This window comes from Pollicipes pollicipes, unplaced genomic scaffold (genome assembly GCF_011947565.3).
Source record: "Pollicipes pollicipes isolate AB1234 unplaced genomic scaffold, Ppol_2.1 Scaffold_5724;HRSCAF=6776_pilon_pilon_pilon, whole genome shotgun sequence".
NCBI classification, from domain to species: Eukaryota; Metazoa; Arthropoda; class Thecostraca; order Pollicipedomorpha; family Pollicipedidae; genus Pollicipes; species Pollicipes pollicipes.
Window position 1 is genome coordinate 49319076 of NW_023596746.1, and position 27625 is coordinate 49346700.

Sequence of the window (27625 nt, forward strand, 5' to 3'; positions counted from 1 at the left end):
CGCGGAGCCTTCACCATTCGCTGTGCCACAGCTGATTGCCTCTCTCAGTTCGGATAACAGTGACCCTAAATTAGATCAGAAGCAATTAATTTTGTCAACATCGATATTTTTGCAGGCAACTCAAGTCTCTGACCCTATGCATAAAATCGTCTCGAAATAGTCACTTTTGAGCATCATTGTAACCTGCTTAGGCCAGAAGCACTCACATTTGTTAGAAATCTGCAGATATGCAGAGTTCTATATGACGACATACGAATAAACCGATAGACTCGAAAATTACACGAACCAAATGTCAGATATGATAAGATATCATTGGTCACTGTTGCGTCGCAAAAACATCATCAGGCTTAAATGGAGACGGTATGTATTGCCGCGATGGAAAATGATGATAAGAGCCGAGCCCAAGTGTGTGATTTGACCAGGTGTTTATATGATTTATTCATGGCTGTAGAACCCATCAGGAAGCCAAAAGGCACTGTCAATGAAGATCACATCCAGTCGCACGGGATCGTGATATCGAGATTGATTGGCCTGGCCCTGGGAACTGAGTAATTAATGCAAACTGTCACACGTGTTTGCTATTTGTCTACCATAAAAAAGACCATTGGTGCGGGAAACGAAGACGGTACTGAGTTAAGAAAAGTTAAGTTAGGTTTTGGCTGTTATATTGGCATTTTGATCTCACAGCAATGATCACTGATCACTAACATGTTGATCATGGTAAGGAATTGTCGCCAAAGGTATGCCTACGTGCTGCAGCTACCACTGAAGATTTCGCGACGATCACCTGCATAGATTCTGATTTCGGATAAGTTGTTGTCGTCCGTGTGTAACAGTTTAAATATCTACAAAAGTGACGACTATGCATCTGCCATAAAATCACGATTTTCAAATCTAATCTGAGAATCAGGCATGACGAATCGAAAAGCGAAGTTTTCGCGCTGATCGAGGCGGTGCGTTTTGAGAGCATAGTTGTCTGCTTTTGCACCTGAATTTCTTTCCTGGGTTCTGGGGTTTTAACCGTTATTAAGATTGCCACTTCCTACCAGCTCCCACACAAACCATGCCTTTTATAACTGATCGATGTAAATTTCCGACGCAATTAAGCAATGCTTTTCAAGAATGAGCATGTCTGCTAGATACGTCAGCCTTTTAACCTCACCTCAAAATGGCTGTATTTTAGTAAAAAGGAATGTGAAACAAAGCAAGCCATCAGTTTGTTAGAATAATCAGTTTTTCCCTATATATGACGTCAAATTATTTTAAGTACTATTTAGTTGTTATTTTAGCCATTTTTGAAGTAATTTAGAACAAAGAAACGCCTAGTATAAAGTTTTGCATTGTATAAAAATCAAAGTTGTAGTTCAGACTACTAGAAAATGGCTATGACGCTCCTATGCTTGAGTTTTCCAACAGTTTGTTGCGCTTTAGGACTGGCAATGCCAGCACACAGTTTGTGCTTGCGGACGCGACATTCGCTGCCTCCGAGCCGACACTGCGTGTGGTTGGCTGCGTGCCGGGGGCGGAGCCGGTGCCCTGGTCCCGTGCTGGCTGGTTGTGTCGGGCGCCTACCTCATCGAGAGGTTTATTTATGCATGGTGTCGTGCAAAGTACATTCTTGGAACTGTTTCTGGTCAAATTTGCACGCCTGAAGTCTTCGCGCTGGTGTGGAGAATAGGTTATTTAGAAAAATGAAGTACGTTCCCAGCACTCCGGAGCGCGCTGAATCTTCGGGCTATGGGCTGAAACTAGGGATCGTCCGACTTGGCAGAGCCGCGGGAAAGGTATGTAACTGGGCTTTTTCATGTCAACCCGCTTCATTAAGCCCACAGTAACTAGCCAACAATTGTGTTTTAAAATCCTGAAACATTGATTTTCCATGTGGTAATGTATTGTTAGTGACTATGTGGAGAGCTCTGAGTGCCCAGATTTATAGTATGCATGAGCTGAAATTTTTGTAGCTAGGCTGCTGGTGGACAGCTTGCTGTGCCAGACACTCAGCATAATTTTTTTCAGTTAGGATCATAGAAATTATTGTATTGGTTTGTAAGATATGGGGATTTATCATATATAGCAATATGTCTGACAGAGAGAGATATGTGTTATATATATGAGGACTTTGACCCTGGGAGCATATAAATATGTAGGATTGGAACTAATAAGTGATGTCCCATTGGCCATTGTTCATGGAAAGATGGGGAATATCTTTCATGATTGCATTACAAATCCTGTAGTTCAAGTATGGCATTAGCTGTGAGTAGGTAGGAATACAATACACTTTATCAATGAAGTCTTGTTTGAACCCTGTCATGCTACTACTGCATCTCACATGGTACCTGCTAAAAGTATCCATCTCTGGCATTTTATGACAGAAGCTCTCTTTGCACTGACTCATTGCTTATTTCTCCACCGTGATGCTTGATGTGGTGCTCTGCAGTTGTGTAATTGAGATTTCTTACTTTGAAGAATCACATATTTAGACAACTCCTTATGCTGGGATGCTTGAATGGATGCCAAAATGTTCATGATAAAAGGAGTGTGCTCCATTCTGATGGTTATTCTATAAGAAATGTGGCAGTTTACACTGTCTTGTCTTTATGAGTCTTACTGTCTTGTTTTTATCTTTATTATCTCACTATCTTTTTATTTTGAAGCTTTTGTTTATGCTGCAAAAATACTGCAGCAAAGTTTTGAACTTGGTGTGGATACTAGTTTGGTCTTGTTTATTTTTTTTCGGGCACGCCGACTGCAGTGGTCATTTGGCTCCCAGTGAGGGCACTAAGGCAAGCAAGTGCAAAACACTGGTGCTTCATTATCAAATGCATCAGTGTAGTAAGTGTCCTAACAATAGACAAGGTATTAAACTGCTTGACCTAAAGCGAGAGCACATTGAATTTATTGATGAATTGGTCCCTGAGAGCACACCAGAATGTTGCATGCTGAGGGGTTCTGATGGCTTGCAAGTCACAACACACAGCTGATGGCTCACTGATGAGTGTTACAAAGCTGATGAATATGCAGGTGGAGGAATAAAATAACTTTGGTCCTATTCTTGAAGATGGAGTTTTTACTTTACACTCCACTGAAACAATTCCTACCCTGAAAGAACAATAGAAAATGATATGCTATAGATGCATCATTGGTAAAACACTGGGGATGTTATCAGAGTCACAGACTGAGGGCTAATGTCCTGATTTCAATGAATGGCTCTTGAAAATCAGTGAAAATTGTGTGCTACACTGGGTTTATCCTACTGGGATGGTGGGGGTCAGGGCTGTCACCTTTGCTTTGCTCTTCCTATAAGTCCCTTAAGGTTGATAGTGGTACTTTTGAAGGTGGCAGTATTCTGCTGGCCCATTTGGCTGCTTATTCATGGGAATATGCTCATTCATTCATTCATTGTGCATGCTCAAATATGGCAGCACTTCAGCCATGATTGTGTGGCAGTCAAAAGAACAAAGTGCTGCAAAAATGGCAATATTTCGTTGGTTAGGGCTGACATCTGATATCCCCTAGATACTTAATCTCCATAGATGCCCATTCAAATCAGAATGCGCGCCGTGACGCGTCTTGACTTGGGAAACGCTACATTGAGAGGCTTTCAGTAGACTCAGACCATTGAAAATGAAATGTTGGGGGAGGTGAGGGTACGCTGGCTGGTCTGGCATAGTGAAGAAGGCAAGGTAATAGACTGCTGTCAAGAGAGTCCAGGGCCGAAGCCTGGAAAGGAGTGAGGAACACATCCTCAACAGATTTGGTTGCTTTTAAGCATAGTTTTTTAAGTAGTTCAGAATTGAGTGGTACAGGTTTCGTTACTTGAACCTCGGCTTTCACGAACTGACGTTGAAGTGATTAGTGATGCCGCGTTTCAGTTGCTCAGTTTTTAACGATTTTATACCAACCTAAACTGTGAAGGCCCTGCCTTCCACAGATCAATAGTGACATCCCCTTTGTCGGGACCATGAACGTATTTTGCGCACGCACGCTAGGCAGCTTTCGGAAGTCGTAGAATTTGCGTTTGGAATAGCTTCCCTGCATCGATTTGTTGTATATTATGATGTTTCATGATGCTGAGATAACAGATGTGAAACGCTTTTATGCCAACTTGCTCGATATTTGACGCTAGTCGGCAGGGATTGGCTTTCGTCGTTTGCGTTGTCGTTGTATCCTGCTTGATTTAAAAAAGTGGGGTGCTGCGGATGTACACAAGGCTTGGTTTGGCTGGTAACACTACCACCAGCGTATTATTTACTATGCTAAAGGCTACAGAATACGACAACCCCACCGTTGCGACGCACGTGCGTATTTCTGAGCATGGCATAAGGGCCAACAGCATGTAATGTCGATCAGATGACACGGCTTGAGCTCTCGTGGATCACTTCCCCCAATGTTCAATGGCATTACATGTTTTGCTGCTTAGCGAGCTCTCCGATGTCGCCTTCTATTTGGCCTTAGCATATTCAATCTTGGAGATAGCTTGGGACCCAGTGGGATCGTCTTGCCCTGCGAAGATGGAAAAATGCGCTTCCGGGGGCGCGATTAGAACTGGCTAGTTCAACTGCCAAGGCTGCTTACTTAGAGCTGGTTTTCCCTGGACATCGAGACAACAATTAATTGTGTTGTGGATAATCCATTAAGAGAGACGACCCGGCGTCGGGCGATGCACTGGACGGTTTGCAGGAGAGAGGAAGTGCAAGGGCGCGGAAATTCTCCGGGGAGAGGGGGAGGGTCAGGATGCGGCGCCTCCATCTTGGGTAAAATTTAGTATTTTCTCCTTCAACTCCGTATGAAGGGTTAACATCACTTCCTTGACGTTGCGCGGTAAAACATAGCTATAAGTTGTGCCATGCCCACTTCCACTAAAGCGCGTGAGGTACCCCCCCCCCCCCCCCTCCCTCCCCTAATTCAGCGGCAGACGCACTGTCAGTCCACGTGCTCGAAGTCACATGAAATCTGAACCTAAACTTGCGGCAAGGACTAGTTCATATAAAATGAAAAAAGACGCACGCTCGTAAAAATTGCGAATTTTCAATAAAATGCTCAAAATTGTTGGCAGCGTGCAGCCGACGCTGCCCCGGCACCAGGCCCGAGCACACAGAATGAGCTGGCTGGTAGGAGCATCACTCAGAACATGCCGATCACGGCGTGAACACTTGTGCTCCCATTCAGCCCCATGATCGCTGAATATTTTAGCGCAGCATTACTTATGCCGTGGGCGTGCTGCGAAACGCCTATCAACAACGGGTCAGCCACGATTGCAATTAACAGCAACTAACTACCATAACGTTCTTTCCCTGTGGCATGATCGACCTGGATTATTCCGAAAATACCACGCCACTGCTTCCTTTAAATATTAAGCCACTGCACACTTGTATTTCCGCATGACGCAGGATGGAGTCTTTTTTCTCGTTCAGGTTACAGGCTGAACAGGCTTGTACCTTTTGTTGACAGTGAAATGTTTTCGCGAATATTTATGTGAATGGTCATGCCATAACCCATGGGATCGTAAGCCTATCGTGATCAGCAATGGTGAAACATTACACGGTGCAATGTGCACCATTGTGGTGGGGTCGAAGGCGCGCTTTGGAAGGCCTGTCAGAAGGGTGCGATTTAGAGATGGACAAAGGGTGCCCTCTACCTGCTATCATTGCTTGTGGGAAGGCTGGAGGCAGTCGCCTTTCCAGAGAATTATGCGTGGTTGATAACCTCTGGGATTGCTGGATCGTGGTGGCCACAGGCTTGGTAGATGGGATTGGACCAGGTCAGCGATCGAAAAGCCGTCTGGGCCAGCCGTCACGAACGATAATGGTCAATGTCGAAGACGTTAGCACTTTTGCGCAGGCTAGCGATCATGATTCTGAGAGCGTGGCATGAAGCGTGAGCAGTGCTGCGTAGTCATGTAGACGCGCTGGTTAATTGCACGCCGTCGGTGTCAACCCAGGTAATTTTAAACCCCGGTCAATGACAGACCAAATACGAAGCAGCGTGGGAAGATGGCTAATGCCGACTTCCAACACAGTTCATTCTGATGAACCTGAAGTTTGCCAGATGTCCAGTCACACGTCTGACGTCACAGACGTGTGGAATGCTCCCGGTCTCGGCTCCGTTTCTCATCCTCGGCGTCCTTCCGCGAACGGCGGCGCCAGCTTCTGACGGATGGGTAATTACATGTTGTGGTGGTCTTCAAGGTCGGGCTGAGCGAGGGGTCGCTTATTTAGAAGCCATTTGCCAAGAATTGCATCAGAAATAGACCGTTGCTGTACGAACGCGCACTTCTATTGGACGGTGCCTTTCGGCGTACCTGCATTGGACGTTACCATTCGGCGTACCGGCATTAGACGGTGTCATTCGGCGTACCTGCATTGGACGTTACCATTCGGCGTACCTGCATTAGACGGTATCATTTGGCGTACCTGCATTGGACGGTGCCATTCGGCGTACCTGCATTGGGCGGTACTCTTCGGCGTACCTGCGTGGGACGGCAGGTGTGTGGCGCCACGGGCGCTCGTATGTCGGTACGGCCGGCCAACGATTGCGCCGTACGCGTTTCCTGACTCGCCAGACTGTAACCAAACCATTGCTTGTCGATTTGCTTGATTTTAGTCTTATCGATGGCTCACTTCCTGGTCAGCAGATTTATGAAAGCCCGTTTGTTGTCAATGTTTAGCTTTGATGCCACTGAAGAAAAATTAGGGTGGGTCAAATTTTCTCCCTCCCTGCGTCCTTCCTTCCCCAGCACTCATGTTACCCTGGCACGCAAAAAAACCCTTCTGGCTATGGGTATGGTTCGGGATGACCAAGCGTTGCCAACAAGCGCGATCATGGATATAGTGTAAACCATTGCTCGCCATCAGTTCGCCATATAGGTGCTTGTTTGCACCTGTTTTGGCCATCAACGCCAAAAGGGATGGACTTACGGGCGAGGCGGGACGTGGCGGTCAAAAGAAAGAATTTCAGCATGCACCCTGTGACAGTGCTCCGCGCATTATACACGCCGAATGCATGCGTTTTTCTGGTACTCTGGGCACACGTGCTGCAGATACTGTACCACGGGAAATCAGTGCATGCGAGCCAACGTCCCATGAAAACCCATTATTGTCGGTAGAAAGCGTAGCCTTTTTTCGGGTCTGATGGCGTTTTAAGTGCCGCCATATTCGAGGTCCTGGGATATAACTAGTTATTCAGGAATCCAGAAACAATTTTGTGGACTCAAGTCATTCCCAAGACGGGGTGAATGGGAATCGGAATCGGGGTTAACCGGAGTTGATCGGAGTTGGATTCGGGAAACCATGGCGCCGGACCAAAACTGATCCGCACTTACGTTTCAGACACTGTTTAACTGGATCGGGGTTACCGAAATCCAGATGTGGCAGTATGTCTCCTTGAGTTATGCGATTTCTCCTAAATTGTTCATATTTACTTTGCAATAATTATGCGACGTTTTGGTACACACGTTGGCCTAGAAGAAGCCGAGCACGCGGAAGTGGTACTTCGGCGGCTATAGTTTTTACCTCACAGTATTACGGTGAAAAATTGATATTTTTGTCGTTGAAAGGCTGTTGGTATGCAGGTTTTCTGCTGGATGTAGAAAAATAAAATTAACACATTTGTTGGCCGGATTCTTCCAAAAGTTAACAAAACACATGTTATGAAAATGATAGCGTAGCATACATAATATGCATGGTTATTGCCGTACGCTTAGGGTTGAATTTAATCGATGGGTCATTGGGGAAGGTTCATTTTTTTCCGGTTCTGGTTGTGTTCGGTTGGACTGAATATGGTTGATTAGTGTAGACTAGTGTGCGTAATATTTTAACACCGGTCGTTGAACTTCGTTGAAGGTTTCAACATATTATGTGTCTTAATGCTGACTCGGTGAGACGTCAGGTCAAACCAAGCTACGTCAAGGTTGGCTCAGGTATGGGCTGTGTGTCTGTTTACATGCTTCAATTTTTGTTACTCACTAACTGGCGTCGAGGTACCGAAAGTGCTCTGGTTATGCTGTGCGTCTGGGAAACCAGGGATATGGAGTACGAATCCCGTGGGTGGCCGGCTTGCCTGCCAGGGTGAGATTCAGGCAACGCCGTGTAATCTCAGCAGCTGGGTGCGTCGTGAAGCCCCGAAGACAACATTAAAAGTCATAACGATTTGGTCTTCGGCCTCGAACACAGAATCGGGTCGAGGCTCGTTCTCCAGGGCCTCAGATTCGGACTTGTTCTCGATTTGTGAAAACGACTGGGCTCTCCACCTCATGTAATGCGCCAGGCTCGACTCGGGGTTGGAGCTCACTTACGTCACCGGGATTCGGACCGGGGCCCATATATTGTGTGCTCTGACCCACGCCTGCTACCATTTAGCTTCGCGCGAGACCCACGGCCTTCATGGAGGATCTTTTTTCACCACGGCCAGCATCGCGAAGGGAAATGCCAGGCGGTTGGAGCTGATCCGGGCGGGCCAGCGCCGCCGCGGCGGGTGGCTGGCGGGCGCCTTCTCCAGCCGACCGCAGCCGGCCGCAGCCGGAGCGCGTGCGTGCGGTCGGCGCGCGCTCTGGTGCACGCTCGGGCGCCGGCGCGGCGGCCCGGCGGCGGCTCCCAGGCGCGGCCGGGCGCACCCGGGGTGAGTGGACGTCGCTTCCTGTCGGCCAGCCGGCCGCCGCCGCCGCGTGTCGAGCCGGTTACCGCGGCCCGGGCTGGACCGTCCGCCGCGGCCGCTGCTGCTGCTGCTGCTGCCGCCGGGCCGGTCCGGTCGCACGTGCAGGCGCCGGCCGCACCGCGACGCCTGTCCAGGGCGGGGCAGCGGCGATGGCGGCGGCGGTAATGGCGCGGCTCGGCAGTCTGAGCTGCGGGCGCCGGACTCTCGGAGACGGCTGGCCTCGGCAGCCAGTCCAGACTCCCGGAGACGGCTGGCCTCGGCAGCCAGTCCAGATTCCCGGAGACGGCTGGACTCGGCAGCCAGTCCAGACTCTCGGAGACGGCTGGACTCGGCAGCCAGTCCAGACTCCCGGAGACGGCTGGACTCGGCAGCCAGTCCAGACTCCCGGAGACGGCTGGACTCGGCAGCCAGTCCAGACTCCCGGAGACGGCTGGACTCGGCAGCCAGCCCAGACTCCCGGAGACGGCTGGGCTCGGTGGCCAGTCCAGACTCCCGAAGACGGCTGGACTCGGCGTCGCTCCTAGTTGTTACAGGCCGATTAAGACACAGTGGATGGAACAAACAGGCGGACGCTCGTGTCCCAAGGCAAGGCCAAACCAGTCGATCTGTGTGCGTGTCCGCGCCAGCTGAGGGCACCCACGGTCGCGTGCGCCAGCAGCTGCAGGAACCTGATGTAATTGTATCTCTCCTGGAAACCCACCGAGCTGCCCGCCGGTGTGTCGTTGCGCCTGTAATCGTACGCGAGTTCTGACCGGGACTAAACACGGCCTCCCAGCACATTATGCCATACTTGCACGCCAGATCCAGCTCGCAGCCTATTCTTTAAGCTCGTAACGTTGTTTAGACATCTATTTCACTGCCGTCGGCGAAAAGCGCTGAATATTTTCTGTTCGATTGGTGGTGTGTGGTGGTCGGTTGACGTGTCGCGTGGTAGACGCCGTTACTTGCGGGGTACTCGGTGCGGGGCCAGGCTGCGGTGATGCTCTGTGTCACAATGGCCCGGTGAGTTGGGCGACCGCGACTGACTCATCCGGCGCTCGACCGCCGCTGCGCCCAACCTGTTCGGCGCTGAGTCACGCCCCGCACGCCCTATGGCCGCCCCGGACCACGGGCCAGCGACCCTGCGAGGGTACACTGCCGACTGGGGAGCGGGTGCCGGCCAACGCGGCCGAACTCCGCTCCGTTATCGGCGTCGACTCTCCGCTTTTCGGCCGGCGTAGTGGTGACTGGCGGACTGACCCGGCGATCGGCAGGGTGGCGAGTAGCAGCCCGCCTCCCCGTCATCGCCCGCGCCATGTGTTCGGTTCAGAGGGACCATCTGGGGGTGCGAGGATGGTGATCATACTCTGGACGGTCGCAGGCCTCTAAGGGAGCTGTGATTAGAACAGGTCGGATTGAAGGCTCGCTGCCTTACGTTTCTGATCTGGTCCCATGTCCTTTGCCGCCCGAGACTGAACCACCTCGGAGCCTTGGCACCTTGGACTTGGGCTTGACTCGTCGTTGGACGTTCCAAGCGCCGAGCGCTTGACTTGTCGCTGGACACTCCAGCCGCTGGGTCACCTCAGGCGGCACCTGCTCGGCGCCAGCTCTGGACGCTGTCGGGTGTCGGCCTGGCTCCCGGACGGAGACTCGGGCGCGGCCGACCGCGCCAGCTCGGACCGCAGCCCCGCGGCGCCCGTCAGCACGGCAGCCGGCCGCTCCAGCTGTCGCTGGTTGCCGGCGCCGTCCACCTATCGATTAAGCGGCGGCCGGGCCGGCGCCGCCCGCCGCCCGCCGCCGCCTTTGTGGCGAGGCCGGTCGCGGCCCGAGCCGGCCGCGCCGGCCGCCGCCGTCCGGCTTTGTTTGTGGCAGCCGCGCCAGTTTTTATCGCGCTATTCAATCCGCTGCCAGCCGCGGCGGCTGCAGTCGGATCCGAACCGCGAATTGGGCTGCGGCGGCCCGGGCGTCGGCCGCCGGGCGGTGGCCGACCGGCCCGTGAGAGCCGCGCCGGCCGGCCGGCGGGGCGAGTCGATGGCGGCGCGCCGGCTCGGCCGCCGCTCCGGCAGACAGGCCGGGGCCGGTCGCCGGGCGGCGGTGCCGCGACCGGCGCGGGCGGGGCCGCTCGCGCTCCTCGGAGGCCCGTGTCCGTCACGGCTGTGTATCCGTAGTCTCAGAGTAGCCAGGTCAGCCGGCGACGCTGTTGGATGCACCACCAACGCCGTGTGCCGGCGTCAATCGGGTCCTCGACGGCATCGGCTCTGTGTAACGGAGCAGTGTCTGCCGGTGTCCTGTCCCGCTGCCGGACCCGCGTGTTGGTGCTCTGCTGTCCCGAGCCTGTGTTCTGCCGCGGCCCCGGGCTGTGTCCGGCCGCGGCCGAGGGCCGGACCTGTGTCCCGGTGGCGCGGGCCGGGCCCGTGTGCCGGCTCCCATCTGGCAGGCCGGGCCGGCGGCCGGCCATCTGCCCTGCTGTCCTGTTTAGGAGCGGCCGCTCATTACGGCGTCGTCACACGGCGCGCCGCTGCACACACACGCTGTAATTGGGGCCGGTCGGCAGGCGGCCGCGCGCCGCTCCGCTGCCGCTGCCGGCCGCAGCCCGCGGCCCGGCTCCCCGGCCGGCCGCCTCCCGCCCCACACCCGGCTGGCCGGCGCGCGCCGCCCGCCCGTCCGCCGGCCCGCCGGCCAGCCGGCTCGCCGCCGGCCGCCGGTGTGCTGAGAACACGCTCGGGAACAGGCGACGGGGTCGGCACTCTGTGTTGGCGCCTCACGCGGGTCTGCGGAATATCTGCGGGATTATGCGTCCTTGGGTTTGAGTAGGTTTTTCCAGGCGGAGTGCTGGTGCGCCAGTAAACCTCGTCGCCCAAAAGGGCGTGATTACCGGGACGTGACGGCCGGCGGCGTGTTCGCGCGGCGGCGGCCCGGTCGGCCAGTCGGGCGAGCCCGTGTGGGAATGCTGCGTGCCGCGCCGGCCGGCAGCCGGTTTAGCCAGGCCGGTTGTGAGGTAGGCTGAGCGGCGGCGGCGGCGACGGCTCGCGTTCGCTCCGCCTCTCCTGGCCGACCCACAGTGGGTGGCGACGGCCGCCAGGCCAACCGCCCCGTTCCATCCCGTCCTGTCCCAGCCCGGCCCTGCCCGGCCCGACCCCCGAACCGGCGGCGTCAGCTGCTCTCCCCTCGGCCGGGCCGGGCGGCAGCTGATCAATACCCCCCCCCCCCCTCTCCCGCCGTCCCCTGCCGTCCGGCCGGCCTGCCCCTCCGACCCCCGCTGGCTGGCTGGGCCGTCCCAGCCGCTCCCCCGCGATGGCGGCCGTCTGGCCGGCCGCCGGCTGCCAGCGCCACTTCCTTCCCGCAGATAGCGGCGCGTGACAGGATGGCGGATCGCTGTCGGCGCCCGGCGTGCGGGCACAATCTGGACGGCCGCGAGAGCAGCTGGCGGCGGGAGCGATCGAGACGGCGGCCGGCCCGCGCTCGGCTCGACCCTCCCGAGATGCCGTCCGGGCTGGGGCCTCGAGCTCGCTCACGCGGACCGCCGCGGGACGCCTCCGCTGCCTGTCTCAGCCGGGTACGAGCGCCTGCTGAACATTCTTTTGTAGTGGACTGGCTCACGAGTTCGGAGTTTTGCTGTGGAGAGCAGTGAGCTCATCAGGGAGTGTTGGTGGCAGTCGGCGGCCTTCGGTGCCGTGTCGGACCACAACTCTCGTGCCGGAGTGGCCCCGCTGGCCGCCGCTCTCGGCCCTGGCGCTGCTTTCGGCCCCGATTTAAGTCCCGATATCTGACGTCACCGTTTGTAAGATGCTGGTGACGTCACGGACGTGAGGGCCGCATTAGCCGGGTCCGGGAGCAGCCTCCGTCTACTGCCCGGGGGCGGAGGCTTGGCCATCCTCGCTGCCTGCGTCATGCTACAGTCCGTTAACAGTGGCTTGGTAGTTTTGCCCCTAACCGGCAGTTGATTGCTCATGCCTCCAGGGCTGGCTGGGTCTGTCAAGTCGGCCAGGCGTCCGCCACTGGACCGGGCCGCGTGTAGCCGGGCTGGCCGCCGGGGTCTGCAGATCTGCCCTCGGCCCGTCATCCCTGCCTGCGGGGCTGTGGCAGTGGGCCGTCCAGTCTGGCGGCCGGGTCTTATCTCCCTGTCCCAGTGAGCTCATCGGCCAGATCAGCTGTTGTGGCCGTCTTGTCGCGAACGTGGACGTGGATCGGCAGAACCGGGAAGGGTGGATGGCGTTATTCTCGACCACCGTCTCTGTGCTCTTGAACTTTAACCCTCGCCCTCCCCCCCCCCCCCCCCCCCCCCCGGCTGCCTGTCGCCGCGGCCGGCGTTGGCCGAGCTGTTTGGCCGTCGGCTGCACCGGCTGGATTAAAGTTAAGCCGCGCCGAACGGACTCCGCGCCTTTGAACGGAGCTGCGGCGCGAGAGCGGATGCTTTACGCCGCACTGCTGGGGAGGCTGCAGGGGCGGGCCGGCTGGGCGCGGGCCGGCCGCCGCCGCGCGCGCCGCCGGGACAGCCAGGTGGCGCCCGCCGGCAGCCGTGCCTCGGGGCGGACAGGTGGGAGCGGCGGGGGGGGGGGGAGGGGGCAGCACCACCTGGTGCCCGCGGTCGTTCCGACCAGCTGACTGGCGGCTGGGGCATCGACCATCCGACCGGCTTCCGCGACCGGCCCCTCCCACAGCCAGCTGCCGTGCGGGCAGCGGTCGGCCGCCACATCGCGGTCCGTCACGGCACCGGAGACTGTGGGACCGCAGGAGACCGCCGCTCGGCCGCGGCCAGAGATAACGACCGACCGAGCCGACCGGCGGGCCCGAGCCCGGACCCGGGCTCGGACCGGCCGGCGGGCGGGCGCCGCACCGTCCTCGGCCGGCGCCGGTTCCCAGGCTGGTCGGCGATTGTCGAGCGCCGGCCGCGCCGTTTTACGGCCGGGCGGATGGCCCGCGCGCCGCGCATTGTCGCCGAGCGTTGGGCCGCGCCGCTGTCCTTGGCTGGACGGGACGCGCGCGCGGCCGCGCGATGACGCGGCGCTTGTCGCGTTCGAGCCCCGGTGTAGTCGGGCGTGGTGACGCCGCCGGCCGATTGGCTCCGGCCAGCCCGGCCGGCACGGCGCCGTTCCGGTCGCTCCGGAGTGTTGAACCCTTTTGGCCGGGCCGGTATGCCGGCGGACCGGTGCAGACAATGGCGGCCACGTGAGCTGACGCCCACACGGCTGCTGCGGACTAGTGACAGTCCTTATCGCCCTTGGCGTGGCTCCGCTCTCGGGTCTCCAGCCGGCGCCGCCAGCTCAGGTCCTGCTGGCCGGCCGGGCGTACAGCGCTCACGCTGGTGCGCGTCGGCGGCCTGGTTCCCGGTAACTAGGTCGTAGGCGGGGGCGCACTCGCGCCGTACCGCCGTGCCGGGTCCGGTGTGGCGCAACTCGGTCCTTCCGCCGCTGGCCGGCCGGCCGGAGGACGCTATCTGGTCGGGTCACGCCACCGGCCGATAGCGTATCACGTGGCGCGGCGCTGGACAGCGGCGCCGTCGGTCCGTTATCTGGGACGGCAGATGGCTGCGGCTCGATCGCCACCTGTTCTCGGCGGCTCCCGTGCGGCCGCCGGCCTCCGGCGCCCGTGCTGGCGGTCGCTGCCGCCAGCCCCGGTCGTCGCCGGATCCATCACCGGCACTGTCGCTGCGGCGCTGTACGCCACATTCCTCGTTTGTTGGCGGGAGCGGGGGCGGCGGCCGGGCCGACCCGGACCGCGCCGGTCCGGCCGGTCCCGAGCCGGGCGGCGTCGCGGCCACGCTCGCGCTCACGGAATGCTTTGAAGTGCCGGCCGCCGCTTTTGTTGCCGCCGCGTCGCCGACCGGCTCCGCGGCAGTAATGGGGTGCTTATCTGTTGCCCTGTTTCTGAGGCTCGTTCGTCGTGTTCGAGCGCACTTCGGGTGCGGGCGGTGGTCTCTGTGAGCGGGAGTGCTCCCACCGTTCTCGGCCCGGGCCGTCGGCAGCCGCGGCCGACGGGAGCAGCCCTTAGCTGTCCCCTCCCCCCCCCCCCCGTCGCCTTCGTGGCGGCGGCTGGCGTGTTCCCGGTGACCCGTGGGACCCACGCTGGCCTCGGCGGCCATCGGATCGGTATCGACCGGCCGTGCTGCCTCCGCTCCGCGGCCACCGCCCCCGACACGGCAGCGGCGGCGGAAGCGGGCGACACCCCTCAGGGGATCCCCGCTCGGCGCGAGCGTGTGGCTGCGGTCCCGACAGGTCTCGGAGGCGACGCCAGGGGACCGCCGCCACCAGCTGACGGCAGGCTGCGCCGGCGGCGGTGCCTGTTCTGCGACGACGGACGTCCGCCCGGCTAGCCAGCTCGGCTCCGGCCTCGTGTCGCCGGCTGGGCCGATAGCCAGCGGACCGAAATGGCTTTCCAGTCGGGCATGTCCGGCGGGAAGTAAGCGATAATCGGCCGCTAGCACGCGACAAACACGACGCCGATGATGCCGGTCGTACTTACGGGGCGTGAGGTCGTAACATGTGATCCAGAATGATGACCCGGCGGATTCGGGTCGTTCCCCGACCTGTGCTGTTCTGCACGCCGTTTCGACGGCTTAACTGGTGAACTGGTTCTGGTCACGTCGAGCAAAACTGACCTGTCAGCTGCCGTATTGAAGGCTACTTTCTCGTCCACGTCAGTACTTGAGCGCTGGAGGGCCTGGCCGTGGACGGACGCGGTGTCGGCTCGATCGCGCAGTGTCGCAGTCGGACCACTAGCGCAGGAGGTCCCGGCCGCGGACGGACGCGGTGTCGGCTCGCTGGCGCTGTGTCGCGGTCGGACCACTAGCGCAGGAGGGCCTGGCCGCGGACGGACGCGGTGTCGGCTCGCTGGCGCTGTGTCGCAGTTGGACCACTAGCGCAGGAGGGCCCGGCCGCGGACGGACGCGGTGTAGGGTCGATCGCGCTATGTCGCAGTCGGACCACCAAGCGCCTGCTCTGCGAAACGCCACCGAAGCTCGCATCATTCACCCGCCCGTGAGCCTGCGCCGTTGGGTCGTGCCGGCTGGCGGCCGGCGTCCTACCGTCGCCCGCCGCCCGCCGCCCGCCGCCCGCCGCCCGGAACGACGCGGGGAGCGGGGAGGCGAGTGCACCGTCCGCCGCCGGGTGCCGCGCGCGCTGACTCCCACCGAGCGCGTGCACAAAGCGGAGCGCCACCGTACGGCCCAGTTTTTTGGGCGGGCGGCGCGCGGGCGGCGGAGGGGGCTGCTCCCCGGCCGAGCGCGTACAATGCGCCGCCCGCCGGCGCTGGCACAAAGGCGCAGCCCGCACGGCCAGCGCCACCGCCGCGGGCGAGCCGTCCGGCTTTGTGTGCCGCGCTGGTGGGTGGTCGGGCCGGCGGCGGCGGCGGCGGGTCGCACGGCACACCGTGCAGGCTGCCGGCGGGGGGACGGGCGGACGCGTGTCGGCTAGGGCGGCGGCGACGCAGCGCCACACTCGACCGTCGGCCGTCCGCCGGCGCCAGCTGCGGCGCGGCGGGGTGCGGCCCAGTCCGCGGCCGCTGCGACTCGGCCGGGCGGCTCTGGTGGACGCCGTGGCCGACCTGGGAACGACGCGGCGGCATCCATCTGTCGCCCGTGTACACAGACGTGGGAGCGGACAGACGCTCACGACCGTAGCTGGCTTCACCTGCTGCAGCGGGCGGCGCAGCGCGGCGCAGGGCCGGCGCAGCGGCGGCGCGGGCCGGACGGCTCGTGCTCCGCGGACCGGTCAGACTCGCGAGGTTCTCACGCCCCCTCCCCCCCTCCCCTCCCCGGCCGGGGCCGGCGCGAACCGCTGCGTGAAAGTGGCGCGGTGGACGGCAGCTGACCGGGAAGGGGCGCGGCGGACCGCAGCTGACCCGGCAGGGGCGCGGCCGACGTCGGTTCATCCCGGACCGGTCCAGGGGACGTGACGGCCGGCACCCCGCGCTTGGCCGGCGCCGGCTGACCCGGCGGGCGGTGAGACGGCCTGAGTCAGGCTCTGGTGCGGTGACCACTGCCGGGAAAACAGACCAGGCCAGTTCTGTTCAGCGTATCTAGGAACCTTTGCAGCACGTGAGTTAGTATCCGGTCCGATGCGGCGCACATGGTGCCAAGGTGGTACCACGTGGTACAAGACACCAAAAGATACCTGAACACTTGCGAGGGAGGACACAACACGAGCAATAAATGAAGGTTAAAGTCACTTATAAGCCTTAAGGAACATTGGGCGGCAGAGGATCAAGCAGTCGGCGCGCCCGAAAGCCCTGATCAGCAGCATCATCGAAAGGAGCACAGGAGGGAAGACAGGCTCAAAGCTCTGACATTAATCTGCATGACCGAGCCCGCTGGCCCATTAGCCGTGTGTTCGAGAGCGGACGGCGGTGAGCGGCGGCCAGTGCCGGGACGTCGCTGGTCGCAATCACACCCGGCGCGCCACGGGGCCAGGCGGTTGGCGTCTGCTCGCTGGAGGCGCCTGCTACCCTTTCCGCGCGGGCAGTGACGGGTGGACGCGGGCGGAAGGGGTCTGTAGGGGGACGGAGCTCCTCTGGACCGGCTGGTAATGTCTTTTTCCTCGTGCGCGAGCGGCCGCGTCAGATGGCACCTCAGATGGTGCCGAGCAGTCATTGGTAGCAGACCAGACGCGTTGTACATATGTATTCGCCGCTTGTGGAACATGACGCGTCTGCACAGCGCCCATCCACTTGTTGCCTTTCAGCTTACGTACCGGCGCCGCGGTCAGTGGCGCGTTGGGCGCTTGGCAACCACCCAGTGGAGATCTCTTTGACTATCTGTTTGGTCAACAGGGGATTTCGTAAATGTGAAAAGTGTTCTGGAATGACGGCCATGTTTGCTCCGCTGTGCGCCATTTTATTGACGTTTTTCAACATTGCCGGGATTCGCGCTACTAAACATCTAATGACAGCGCCCGCGCTATTGGATGTTTGTGATATACTGATGTGCTTCCGTCACGGATTCGTAGTGGCCGCCGTGCCCCCGTCACGTGTCGGTGACCCGCTGTTGTGGTGCTGCCTCGCGCCCGAGCCAGCGCCGCAGACCCGTCTCATGTGTACGGCGCCCCGTGCTAACCTAGTCCGCACGCTGTTCCAGATCAAGTACGCGCTGCTGGACGAGCGCGACATCAGCCTGGTGCAGCAGTACGTGTTCGAGGCGCGCCTGGAGATCGACCGCAACGGCAACGGCGCCAGCATCTTCGCCTGGTGCTACGACATCAGCCGGGGCCGGAGCTCCGGCCAGTACGTCCACGCCATGCTCTGGTGAGGCCGCCGCTCCGCCCGGCGAGGCGGCGTCACCAGCGGCGCCACCAGCGGCGTCCGCGTCCGCTAGCCAGTCGGGCGCCGAGCGATTTGTCCGCAGTGCGGTGCTCGTTAGCAGGCGGCGGCCGGCTTGCGTCCTGTCAGCTGGCGCTGGGAGAGGCCGGACTGGGGTCGGCGCCGGCCTGCTCCTGGGGCCGACGCTCCCGGGAGTCCGGCCAGCCGCGCCGGTCCGCGCGCACGGCCGGGGCGGCGGACGCGGTGGCCGCCGGTCCCATCGCTCGCCGCGGCAGTCTGGCTCTGCGTGGCGCCCGTGCGCGGAGCGGGCCCGGAGGCTGAGTGGGCCTCCGGGTTGGTGTGGGTCGCGCGAAGCTGAGCTGGGCGTGAAGCTTCGTCCATAGACGGTAATGGCATGGCTACGGACAGAGAGAATAACTCGGTGAAAACCGTGCCACCATTGATCGGAACACCGCAGTCCCGGTCCCGCAGCGAGGCACAGACCGGAGCAGCGCCCCGCACCTCCGTATGTACGCCCGGGTTAGACAACCACATACCAATCAAATCCATCCGAGCGCGCATAACAGGAAAGGGAGTGCGCGCGTTACCTCAGTCCGGAGTATCACACGGCGGCGCCGCCGCCCGGAAGGCCGCTGTTCCGGCGGCGCCGCCGGCCGCTCCGGCCGCTGTGTACGCGCCGCCGCGGTCTAATTGCCGGCCCGGATGCCGGTAATGGCCGCCTGGCCGGCTACTGGCGAGCTGGCCGGGCGCACCCGCCGGCCTGGTGCCGGCCAGAACTGGGGCTAGGCCTGTGGTGGCGCTCTGACCACGCTGGCGCCAAACCAGGGCCGAGAGTGGGATCACACACATGGCCGGACTGAGGCCACACTCGGGGTGGTGTGGGACTGAACACGCTGACAGGCGTGGGCTGGGCCGTTGACCGAACGCGGTGGGTCCACTTCGCTGCGAAATCAAGTCTAAAGGTCGATGTTTCAATCGAAGCTCTGTTTTTTTGTGGGGAATTTTATCGCAGTATCTGCAATTGTAAGAAGTCTGTTAAGAATGAGTCATTTCACCGCAAGCATCTTAAACATCGATCTTGATGATAATTCTTGATCTTGATGATCACGTGCGCAGCAGGTCTTTGTAACCAGTCTGACAAAGACTTGTTCGAAGTCGGGATTGTAGACCCGCTTAGATGCCGATGCTAGCAGCAGAAATGGCAACGTATTTTAAGACAAAGACGTGCCCCCCCCCCCCCCTCATTGGCAATGCAGTCTGGCTTGTGTCAGCGCACAGCGTGTTAGCAATCTTGCAACATGACATGCACGTTTGCTTGTCTAGTTCCTGCTCTGGAAACTAAGCTGTCCCGTGTACGGTTTGCTGTTATCGTGGCGGAATAGACAGGTGCTGCATTGTGTTCATCTGCTGTGTCGGTGCTCTGCGAGTGGCCTGCTGTGCTCTGACATGTGTCCCGCCTTGCGCTCCCTGAGTTTTGCTTTGGATGTGTGTCCCGAGTCCCGCTGTGTGCCGCTGCGTTGCTCTGGTCTGTTTTGGATGTGTGTCCCGAGTCCTGCTGTGTGCCGCTGCTTTGCTCTGGTCTGTTTTGGATGTGTGTCCCGAGTCCTGCTGTGTGCCGCTGCGTTGCTCTGGTCTGTTTTGGATGTGTGTCCCGAGTCCTGCTGTGTGTCGCCGTGTTGTGTTGGTCTGTTTTGGATGTGTGTCCCGAGTCCTGCTGTGTGCTGCTGTGTTGCTCTGGTCTGTTTTGGATGTGTGTCCCGAGTCCTGCTGTGTGCTGCTGTGTTGCTCTGGTCTGTTTTGAATGCGTGTCCCGAGTCCTGCTGTGTGTCGCCGTGTTGTGTTGGTCTGTTTTGGATGTGTGCTCCGTTAGTGTTGCTTCGTGCCGCCGTGCGTTGCCATGTGTCCCGGGGTGCTGCCGCTCCGTGCCCCGAGATGCTCCTGCATGCTACTGTGTGCTGCGCTGTTCCCCTGAGTAACGCCCGAGTGCTGCACTGTTCCCCTGAGTGCCGCCCGAGTGCTGCACTGTTCCCCTGAGTGCCGCCCGAGTGCTGCACTGTTTCCCTGAGTAACGCCCGAGTGCTGCACTGTTCCCCTGAGTGCCGCCCGAGTGCTGCACTGTTCCCCTAAGTGCCGCTGTGCGCCGCTGAGCGCTGCGCCGGGCCCATGTGCGATGGCTCCGCCGCTGCGCGGTGCCTTGCGTCGAGCGGCGCCGCTGGCGCTGCGACTCTGCTCAGTGCGCCGCGCCGTGGCCGCGGGACTGGCTGACGCTCGGATGACGCCCGCCAGGGAGCGCTACTGCGGCGGCGTGGCACCCGGCTGGAGGGTGGCGCACCACAACGGCATCACGGTCGATAACCGGCTGGAGAACCTGCAGCTGGTGCGCGACCAGGCGCGGCTGCCGGCCGGCCGAGCCCAGCAGCCGGCCGGCAAGTCAACCTTGGCACGACCACCGCTTGACAACACCATCTACTGGCGCGCCATGCAACAACTGCCTGCCGACGTCACCGAGGTGAGGCGACACCTGCTACGGCGGCCACAGTGTACTGCTGTGTGCCGACAGACGGTGGACCCATCGATAGGCGGTTGATGTTGCCATTTGTTTGGTAGGCGGCCGCGGCACCCGCCGGTTTTGGAGTAGTGAGGCGCAGCACCCTATGCCGATGTGAAGCGTGCCCACGTCGGCTCATGCTCTGGCGTATCTGATCCTGGCTGCGGTGGATGGAGCCTGCGGAACACCCAGTTGTAAACTGACGCGGCTGGCGACGTTGGCGGTGACGGATGTTAGCGTGATCGCCGCTTGGACTCGCGGAACTCGATGCCGCGCCCGAGCCATTCCCGGTCGCGGTCCGAGCTGGCCCGGACCCGGGCCTGGCCAGACACCGCTGTAATCACCCACCGTCGTGATATATGGGCCCGGAATTCTGATCAGACTGCACCGAACAAAAAAAGAAACCTTCTCTCATGGACGCACCTATTTCGCAAATGTATCCCTTTCTTCCAACCCTGAAAGAAAACGTGGCTAACATGCCAATCCGCACCGCTCGGGAGATCTGTCGAACCCAAGCGGCCGCAGTTGCCGAGCCTAAAGCCCCCGAACCGCCATGTAACGTCACATGACCGGCCGGTGCCGACCAGCGCCGCGGGCGGCGGTACCTGCCGGTGCTGCGCGCCGCGCTGCCCTGCGGCCGTGCCGGCGGGCCGCCGGGCAGGCAGCCGTGACTTGGCCGTCACGGCCGGCGGCTGGCGGCGCCTGAACCCGGCAGCGAGCCTTCACCCCGTCACGGCGGCGCGGCGCCGTCCCCCGGCCCGGCCCGGCCCGGCACGGCACCGGGCGAACCCTCTGTTTGTGTCGGCGGCGCGGCAGCAGCCGAGGGGAGGCGAGGCGCGCGCCGCGGCTGGCGGCGGACGGACGGGACTCGCGTGCCGCGTCGGCGGTAGGGACGGCGCGGCGCGGCGTGGGCTCCGTTCGGATTGACCGGTGCGGCGGGGACGGGGACGGGGACGGGGACGGGGACGGGGACGGGGACGGGGACGGGGACGGAAACGGCGACGGCGACGGCGACGGCGACGGCGACGGAGACGGAGACGGAGACGGAGACGGAGACGGAGACGGAGACGGAGACGGAGACGGGGACGGGGACGGGGGCGGGGACGGAAACGGAGACGGAGACGGAGACGGAGACGGAGACGGCGACGTCGACGAGGACGGGGACGGGGCGGGGACGGGGACGGGGACGGGGACGGGGACGGGGACGGGGACGGGGACGGGGACGGGGACGGGGACGGGGACGGGGGCGGGGACGGGGACGGGGACGGGGACGGGGACGGGGCGGGGACGGGGACGAGACTCCGCTCCGAGTTTGCGCCATGCACGGGGCTGGACGGGTTTTATGTGTTGTAATTGATGGCTGGGCCGTTTTGATGCAGTCATGTCTCAATAACATCATGTCACGCAGAGCGAACGGAACGGCAAAACTTCGCGCGACATCACAGCGCTGAACTTGCAGATGAAAGCATTCCGCATCCCTGCTGAACAAGTACGAGCAATTAATTTGCTTCCAGGTGGTCGCCATTTCGTTCCTACTGTTCTTAATGACGGATTAACATGCGGGGCCGCAGGAGGATGCGGTACCTCCATGTCCATGGTTTTTCCTTAAAGAAACCTCGTCAAGGGCATTTGTGGTAGCTTCACGCGGGGTACCATGTGTCAATGGAGGGGCAGCGGTGCCGGTGTCGGACGCCCGTCGCGGCCTTGCCTGTCGGCGCTCCCGGCCGGGCAGGGCTGTGGTGGGATACCGACGGCTGCGGCCAGTGATGGCTGCTGTCACCAGATCGCACGCTCCCCGTCGAGAACAGCTGATACGACCGGCAGCGTCTGCGCCGACCAGTGCTGCACGTGCTGGTGCTGGTACCAGCGCTGAGGTCTTGGTGGGCCTGGATGGCGTTTGGTGCACCAGGCGGCAGCACGCGTCCACGGGCCAGCGCAATCAGCCTCGTGCACGTCTGTAAATAGAAAGATTGGCGGGCTGGGGCCACCGTGATGGGTCAGGCTCAAACACGCCAGCTGTCATGGGCCAAGTTTAAGCGGGCTGGCTTTGATGTGTCCGATCGGGGGACCGCTGGCGCGCCACATTTGCCGACGCTGAAGGGCTTAAAAGGCCGTTAGCCTTATTGGTGACGCGGCTTGCCATATGAACGTAATTTATGTGATGGCAACCCCAGCTTGGTTCGGTACGGGCAATGAAAGGCGTTTTTTCGTGTTGTCTGAAGTCGTGGCGTCCACATGCCGAAAACAGATGGCCGGGTTGCTCTGAGAAACGCACGCCCTGGTGGATGCGCATGAAGACGCCGGGACGACTTCATTCACGCTGTCGGCACGCTTCTGGAAGCTGTCATTGATAATGTGATGTGTAGCAGGGTCTTCCGTGAGCCGGGAAGTGGCCTCTCGGAGTTTGATGGAGCAATCTTCATCCGTTTTGGTCCAATAACGCTCGAAGCAGTTGACATCGGTCGCGTTCCCCCGTGCGACACGAGGCGTATCATCAGCGGGGTATTCTACGCCAGGTTCTTATGGTGCCGGTACTCACCGGGGCCTTGACTTCAATATGAAGTGCGTCCTAAAACGGCGTCAACAGCTGACATGCGGACCACGAGACGGCACCGGCGCCGAGGTGGGCCGTTGCTGCTAGACTGTCCGCGGGCTGGTGGCGCACGTTGTGGCGGGACGGTGTGCGTTGCTGAGCAGGAGTGCTGCGCCGACCGGCGGCTGCGTATCTGTGCCGGCGACCGCTGTGTTCTGAGCGTCGCCATGTCTGGGGGCACCGCGCCCTGTGGGACGAGGGCTGGCTGACTGACAGCGCCCGCTCCTGCGCCTCCCTCAGCACCCGCCCTCCTGCCCTCTGGTGGCCACGCTCGACGGCAATGGCGACTCGGCCGAGGAGGAGTGCATCTACTACGAGTGCAAGAACCCGCCGTGCACGCGCATCGAGCGGGAGGTGCGCGAGTTCAGCATCTGCGGCCGCTGTCAGGTGAGTGGGCGCTCCTCGCGGCGGCAGCCGGCCCGCGGCCGGACGCGGGTGCCAGTGTTGATCCGTGGCGACCGCTGGCCGCGATGCAGTGCATGCGTTCATGCTCATTTGTTGCCTGGTTATTGCAGTGTTGCAGATTGCTCGTCCATTTGCGCGGAGCTTCAGACCTGTTCAGTAGCATGTCCAAATCGGTAAGCGTTTGTGACGGCTGATGGTGACCGAGCGGTGTCAGGCCACACCTGTCCTCGTGTAACCCGTGTTTGTGTCAGTGCAGCCCTGTTTGTCTGTTTTTTCTTGGTTTCCTATTGGACTTGGTCCTTCGTAACCCTACAGCTGTCTTTGTCTTGCCCGTGTGACGCGTCTTGGTCCGTAGCTCCTGCCACAGGTGTGGACGGTGGGCCGGGCCGCCATCCCACCCTCAGTCTGGGTGTCTTAACCAGTTGTATGCTGAGTCCGTGTCTGGTGTTTGAACCAGCCGTGGCTTCAGTCCGTTTCTGGTCCGCTGTCTGACCAGCCGTGACCTTAACCCGTGTCTGGTGTCTGACCGGCCGTGACCGGTCATGACTTCAGTCCGTGCTGATCTATTGTCTGACCAGCCGTGGCCTCGGTCCGTGTCTGGGTGTCTGACCGGCCGTGACCTCAGTCCATGTCTGGTCTGCTGTCTGACCAGCCGTGACCTTAATCCGTGTCTGGTGTCTGACCAGCCGTGACTTCAGTCCGTGTCTGATCTGCTGTCTGACCAGCCGTGACCTCAATCCTTGTCTGGTGTCTGAGTGGCCGTGACCTCAGTCCTTGTCTGGTGTCTGACCAGCCGTGACCCCAATTCGTGTCTGGGTGCCTGAATGGCCGTGACCTTAGTCCGCGTTTGGGTGTCTGACCGGCCGTGACCGCTCCTCAGACGGCGCGCTACTGCGGCACCATCTGCCAGCAGCGCGACTGGCCGGCCCATAAAAAGTTCTGTCGCGAACGCAAGCGCTACGTGCTGGGCGAGCGACCCCCGGAGCGCTAGGCCTGGCCAACCTACGCCGTCCGCCACTACATATCACCGTTTGTCCGCTCGCCGTGCGACCGACGCGCGGCCTGCCGCAACCTCAGATCTCACCGCCATCTAGCGGACTGACGCCGAACTAGCGCTATAGGTGGCGCGACCAGCGCCTCGCTGTCGGCAGGCCGGCCGCCCGAAAAAGACGTTAGTGCTCAATGGTGTCGTGTTAGCGCAGCTCGCGCCGTGCCCGGGGCGGGCGCCTCGGGCTGCGCCGAGCTGATACGGTTGGGCGTCCGGGGCTCCCCGGCAGGGTTGGGAGGCGGCTGCACGGTCACCGCAGAAGCCCAAAGACTGGTGGTCAGGTGTGAGGCGTGACGTCATGTCCCGTCCGTATGTGGTAATAACTCGGTGGCGCGTCCTGAAGACAGCGCGCCCGTCCCAGCTGAAGTGATCTTCACCACTGTCTGGCTCTGCAGCGCGGCAGGTAGCGAGGTCGCGTTGCTCCCGCAGGCGGCATTCCGCGAAGGGGCGACGCGAAGCGCCCCCATTCCTGGCGTCCTCTCCGACCTCGAGCATTCCACTTGCTTTGAGTGGTGCTGGGCGCGCGCCGCCCACATCTGTGGCCGGGTTCGGACCACAGCAGTGCCCATGCTGGCGTGCCCGCGTCCACGGCTTGTTACTCATCGCGTGCCTGTGATGCCGGCAGATATTCGTGAGCGGTCCGCACCAAACCAGGTGTGCGTGGCCCGCGGGCGTACGCACGGGCTGGGTGCATGTGTGCGGCTTGTGTGTGCGTATGTGCGCGTGCATTATATGAATAGGTCGCTCACGGGTGCGAGAGGGAACCATGACATTCCAGTGGTCACCGCCGACCGGGGTGCGCGGCCGCTCTTGCCACGCCCGCCGCTACCAGCCGGGGTAGGCTCTGACACAGCTCCACGTGGTGCACCAAACTATAGATCAATTGTTTCCTCGTGAATCGTCCACTGCAGAACCCCACCAACCGGGGGACCAAAAGACCGGCGGTCGGTTTTGCCTGCAGTGTTCTCACCGCGAGACACGACGCTTGCGGCCGCGTTCTTAGTGAACATGACGTCCAGGATGGCGGCATTGACCTGCGCTGCGTCGCCGACCTCCTCATTCCATGCGATAGTTGGGGCTCACTGGGACGAGGCTTACAGCAGTAATACCAGACTTGTGCTTGATTCGATTTAGGCCCAGAATCAAAGAACAATGACAAATTTTCCGTGAAGCAAGTTTGGTTGGGATTATAACGCTCATAAATAATAAGTGGGTTCGAAATGAGGAATAAGTTTATTTCCTTTTTTGGCTTGAACCAGCTGACGCGAGAATGAACCAACTTAAACCCGTAATGTGTCAAAAATGACGTCGAATATTCAAGGAACGGCGGTTTTTGAATCGGTGAACGCGTAAATGTCCACATTTCTTGGAATTAGTGGCAATTTTGCTGGATCCAATCCCAAGACGCCATACAATCCAAAGTATGAACACAATTTTCATAAAGATGGAATTATGAGGGGTGCACGGGTCATTGAGTCAAGGAAGTAGTCAAAGATGTTAGATAAATTTGTGTGGCGCTGGAAATGGTTCTTCCCATTAGTCAACAATTCATGGAGGAGCACGTGCTGTCTCAAAGGATTGGAATTTTGTATTCACACGGATGAACAGAGGTTCAGAACGTTTTGCTTAATGCGCTGACGGTGCAGATGTTTCATGGGCATTGCACAACTTTTAAAGACTTAACCATTGAATCACCAGTGTTTGATATTTTGACGCCGGTGTTCTATTTTCTTGCATTGACGTCTTCTGATTCCAGTCACATTCAGTATAATCGTGATTCATACCCCGTTTTCCCTGGTTCATAATCGGAGTCAGCTTGTCATGCCAGTTTACTCAAATCCAGTGGTTCGAATATCTAGTAAAATGTCAGTTTGATTCCAATCCTGATTCGGCTGTCAAGTATTTTAAGTCGGAAAGGATTCGATTCATATAAAATTGAATCAAGCACAAGTCCGATGATATACATTATTTCAAATAACTTTGGAGGCAGACCACCGGCATGAAACAGCAAGACAAACCAGCCTGTGTACAAATGGTGTACTCATTTTCACTAGTCCCGTGTGGGGGGTGGGATACAGCGCGTGCGCTCGTGGCCCTTCGCTGTGGGCGAGCGCCTGCGCTCGTGCCACCAGATGGCGCCAGGTATCTCGTGGTGGGCATTGTGTGGTGGTTCTCGTGTGGGGAGTGATGTACATGGACAGAACTGGAATATTCGGTCGCTTGCGTGTTTCCTTTCTACCGTTGCGCTTTCTTTTGTTTGTATGCGTGAGTGTCTGCGTACGCACTGATTCACGAGGGTGGTACGTTATCTAGTCGACTAACCAAGGATTCCAGTTTTTACTAACATTGTACATGAATCTACAATATATTTATATCAGATCGCGTGTGTTTTGGCGCTGGTCACTCCTGCTTACGGAGGGGGGAGGAGAATGTTCAGGTCGCTTACGAGTGAGTCCGTGTGGCGACGGCACGCAGGAGCCCGACGACTGCCTGGGCAACGCAGGCCGGCAGTGAAGGTCTCCGTGTGTCGGGATCAGCGCCGGGCGTGTGACCAATCAGCGCTGGGCGTGTGACCAATCAGCACCGGGCGTGTGGCCAATCGGCGCCGGGCGTGTGACCAGTCAGCGCAGGGCGTGTGACCAATCAGCGCTGGGTGTGTGGCCCCAGTCGCATGCAGAGCTCGCCGGATGTCATGACCTAGCTGCTCACCGCCTCTGGGAGGTGTCCTGCGCAGGGAACAGCTGTGCTGAGGACTCCGCCGCCTATACCGTGCCCCTGTGAGCCTCGCGGGGGCGGCCTGAGATACTCCAGCCGGCCATCAAACGACACGAGACATTTTCAAACGACACGAGTACATTTTCCACCTCGAAATTGTATTTCCAGCACGCTGTACTCTTTAGGTGTCAGCTTGGATGCAGACGCGGGCTTTCCCTTAGCCGCCATAGCGAAATAAAAAAATGAGGCCCTCGTGAATATATATATATATATATATATATATATATATATATATATATATATATATACATGTAAACATATGCATGGATATGTCTTGCCCGTTTTTAAATGACATGAAGATGGGTTAATTTGGACAGGCGTAACCTAACTTTCTTACATCAGTTTATCTCCCAGCATCCAGTTGGTGCCCTCC

The 27625-nt window shown here is 59.7% G+C and overlaps 1 protein-coding gene across 1 annotated transcript; it reads left to right on the plus strand.

The window, feature by feature from the left end:
• Positions 1–1491: 1491 nt before the first annotated feature.
• LOC119103384 (zinc finger MYND domain-containing protein 19) lies at positions 1492–26858 on the plus strand. The gene is made up of 5 exons (XM_037226904.1): positions 1492–1784; positions 17702–17868; positions 20170–20392; positions 23265–23411; positions 24310–26858. Exons 1-5 carry the CDS (start codon positions 1692–1694, stop codon positions 24418–24420), a joined length of 741 nt encoding a protein of 246 aa, XP_037082799.1. The 5' UTR covers positions 1492–1691; the 3' UTR covers positions 24421–26858.
• Positions 26859–27625: the final 767 nt, after the last annotated feature.

Coding starts and splice junctions, on each gene's coding strand:
- LOC119103384 (XM_037226904.1), top strand. CDS start 1,692: ATGAAGTACGTTCCCAGCACTCCGGAGCGCGCTGAATCTTCGGGCTAT. Junction 17,869..20,169: donor TACGTCCACGCCATGCTCTG/GTGAGGCCGCCG, acceptor GACGCCCGCCAG/GGAGCGCTACTGCGGCGGCG. Junction 23,412..24,309: donor GCATCTGCGGCCGCTGTCAG/GTGAGTGGGCGC, acceptor ACCGCTCCTCAG/ACGGCGCGCTACTGCGGCAC.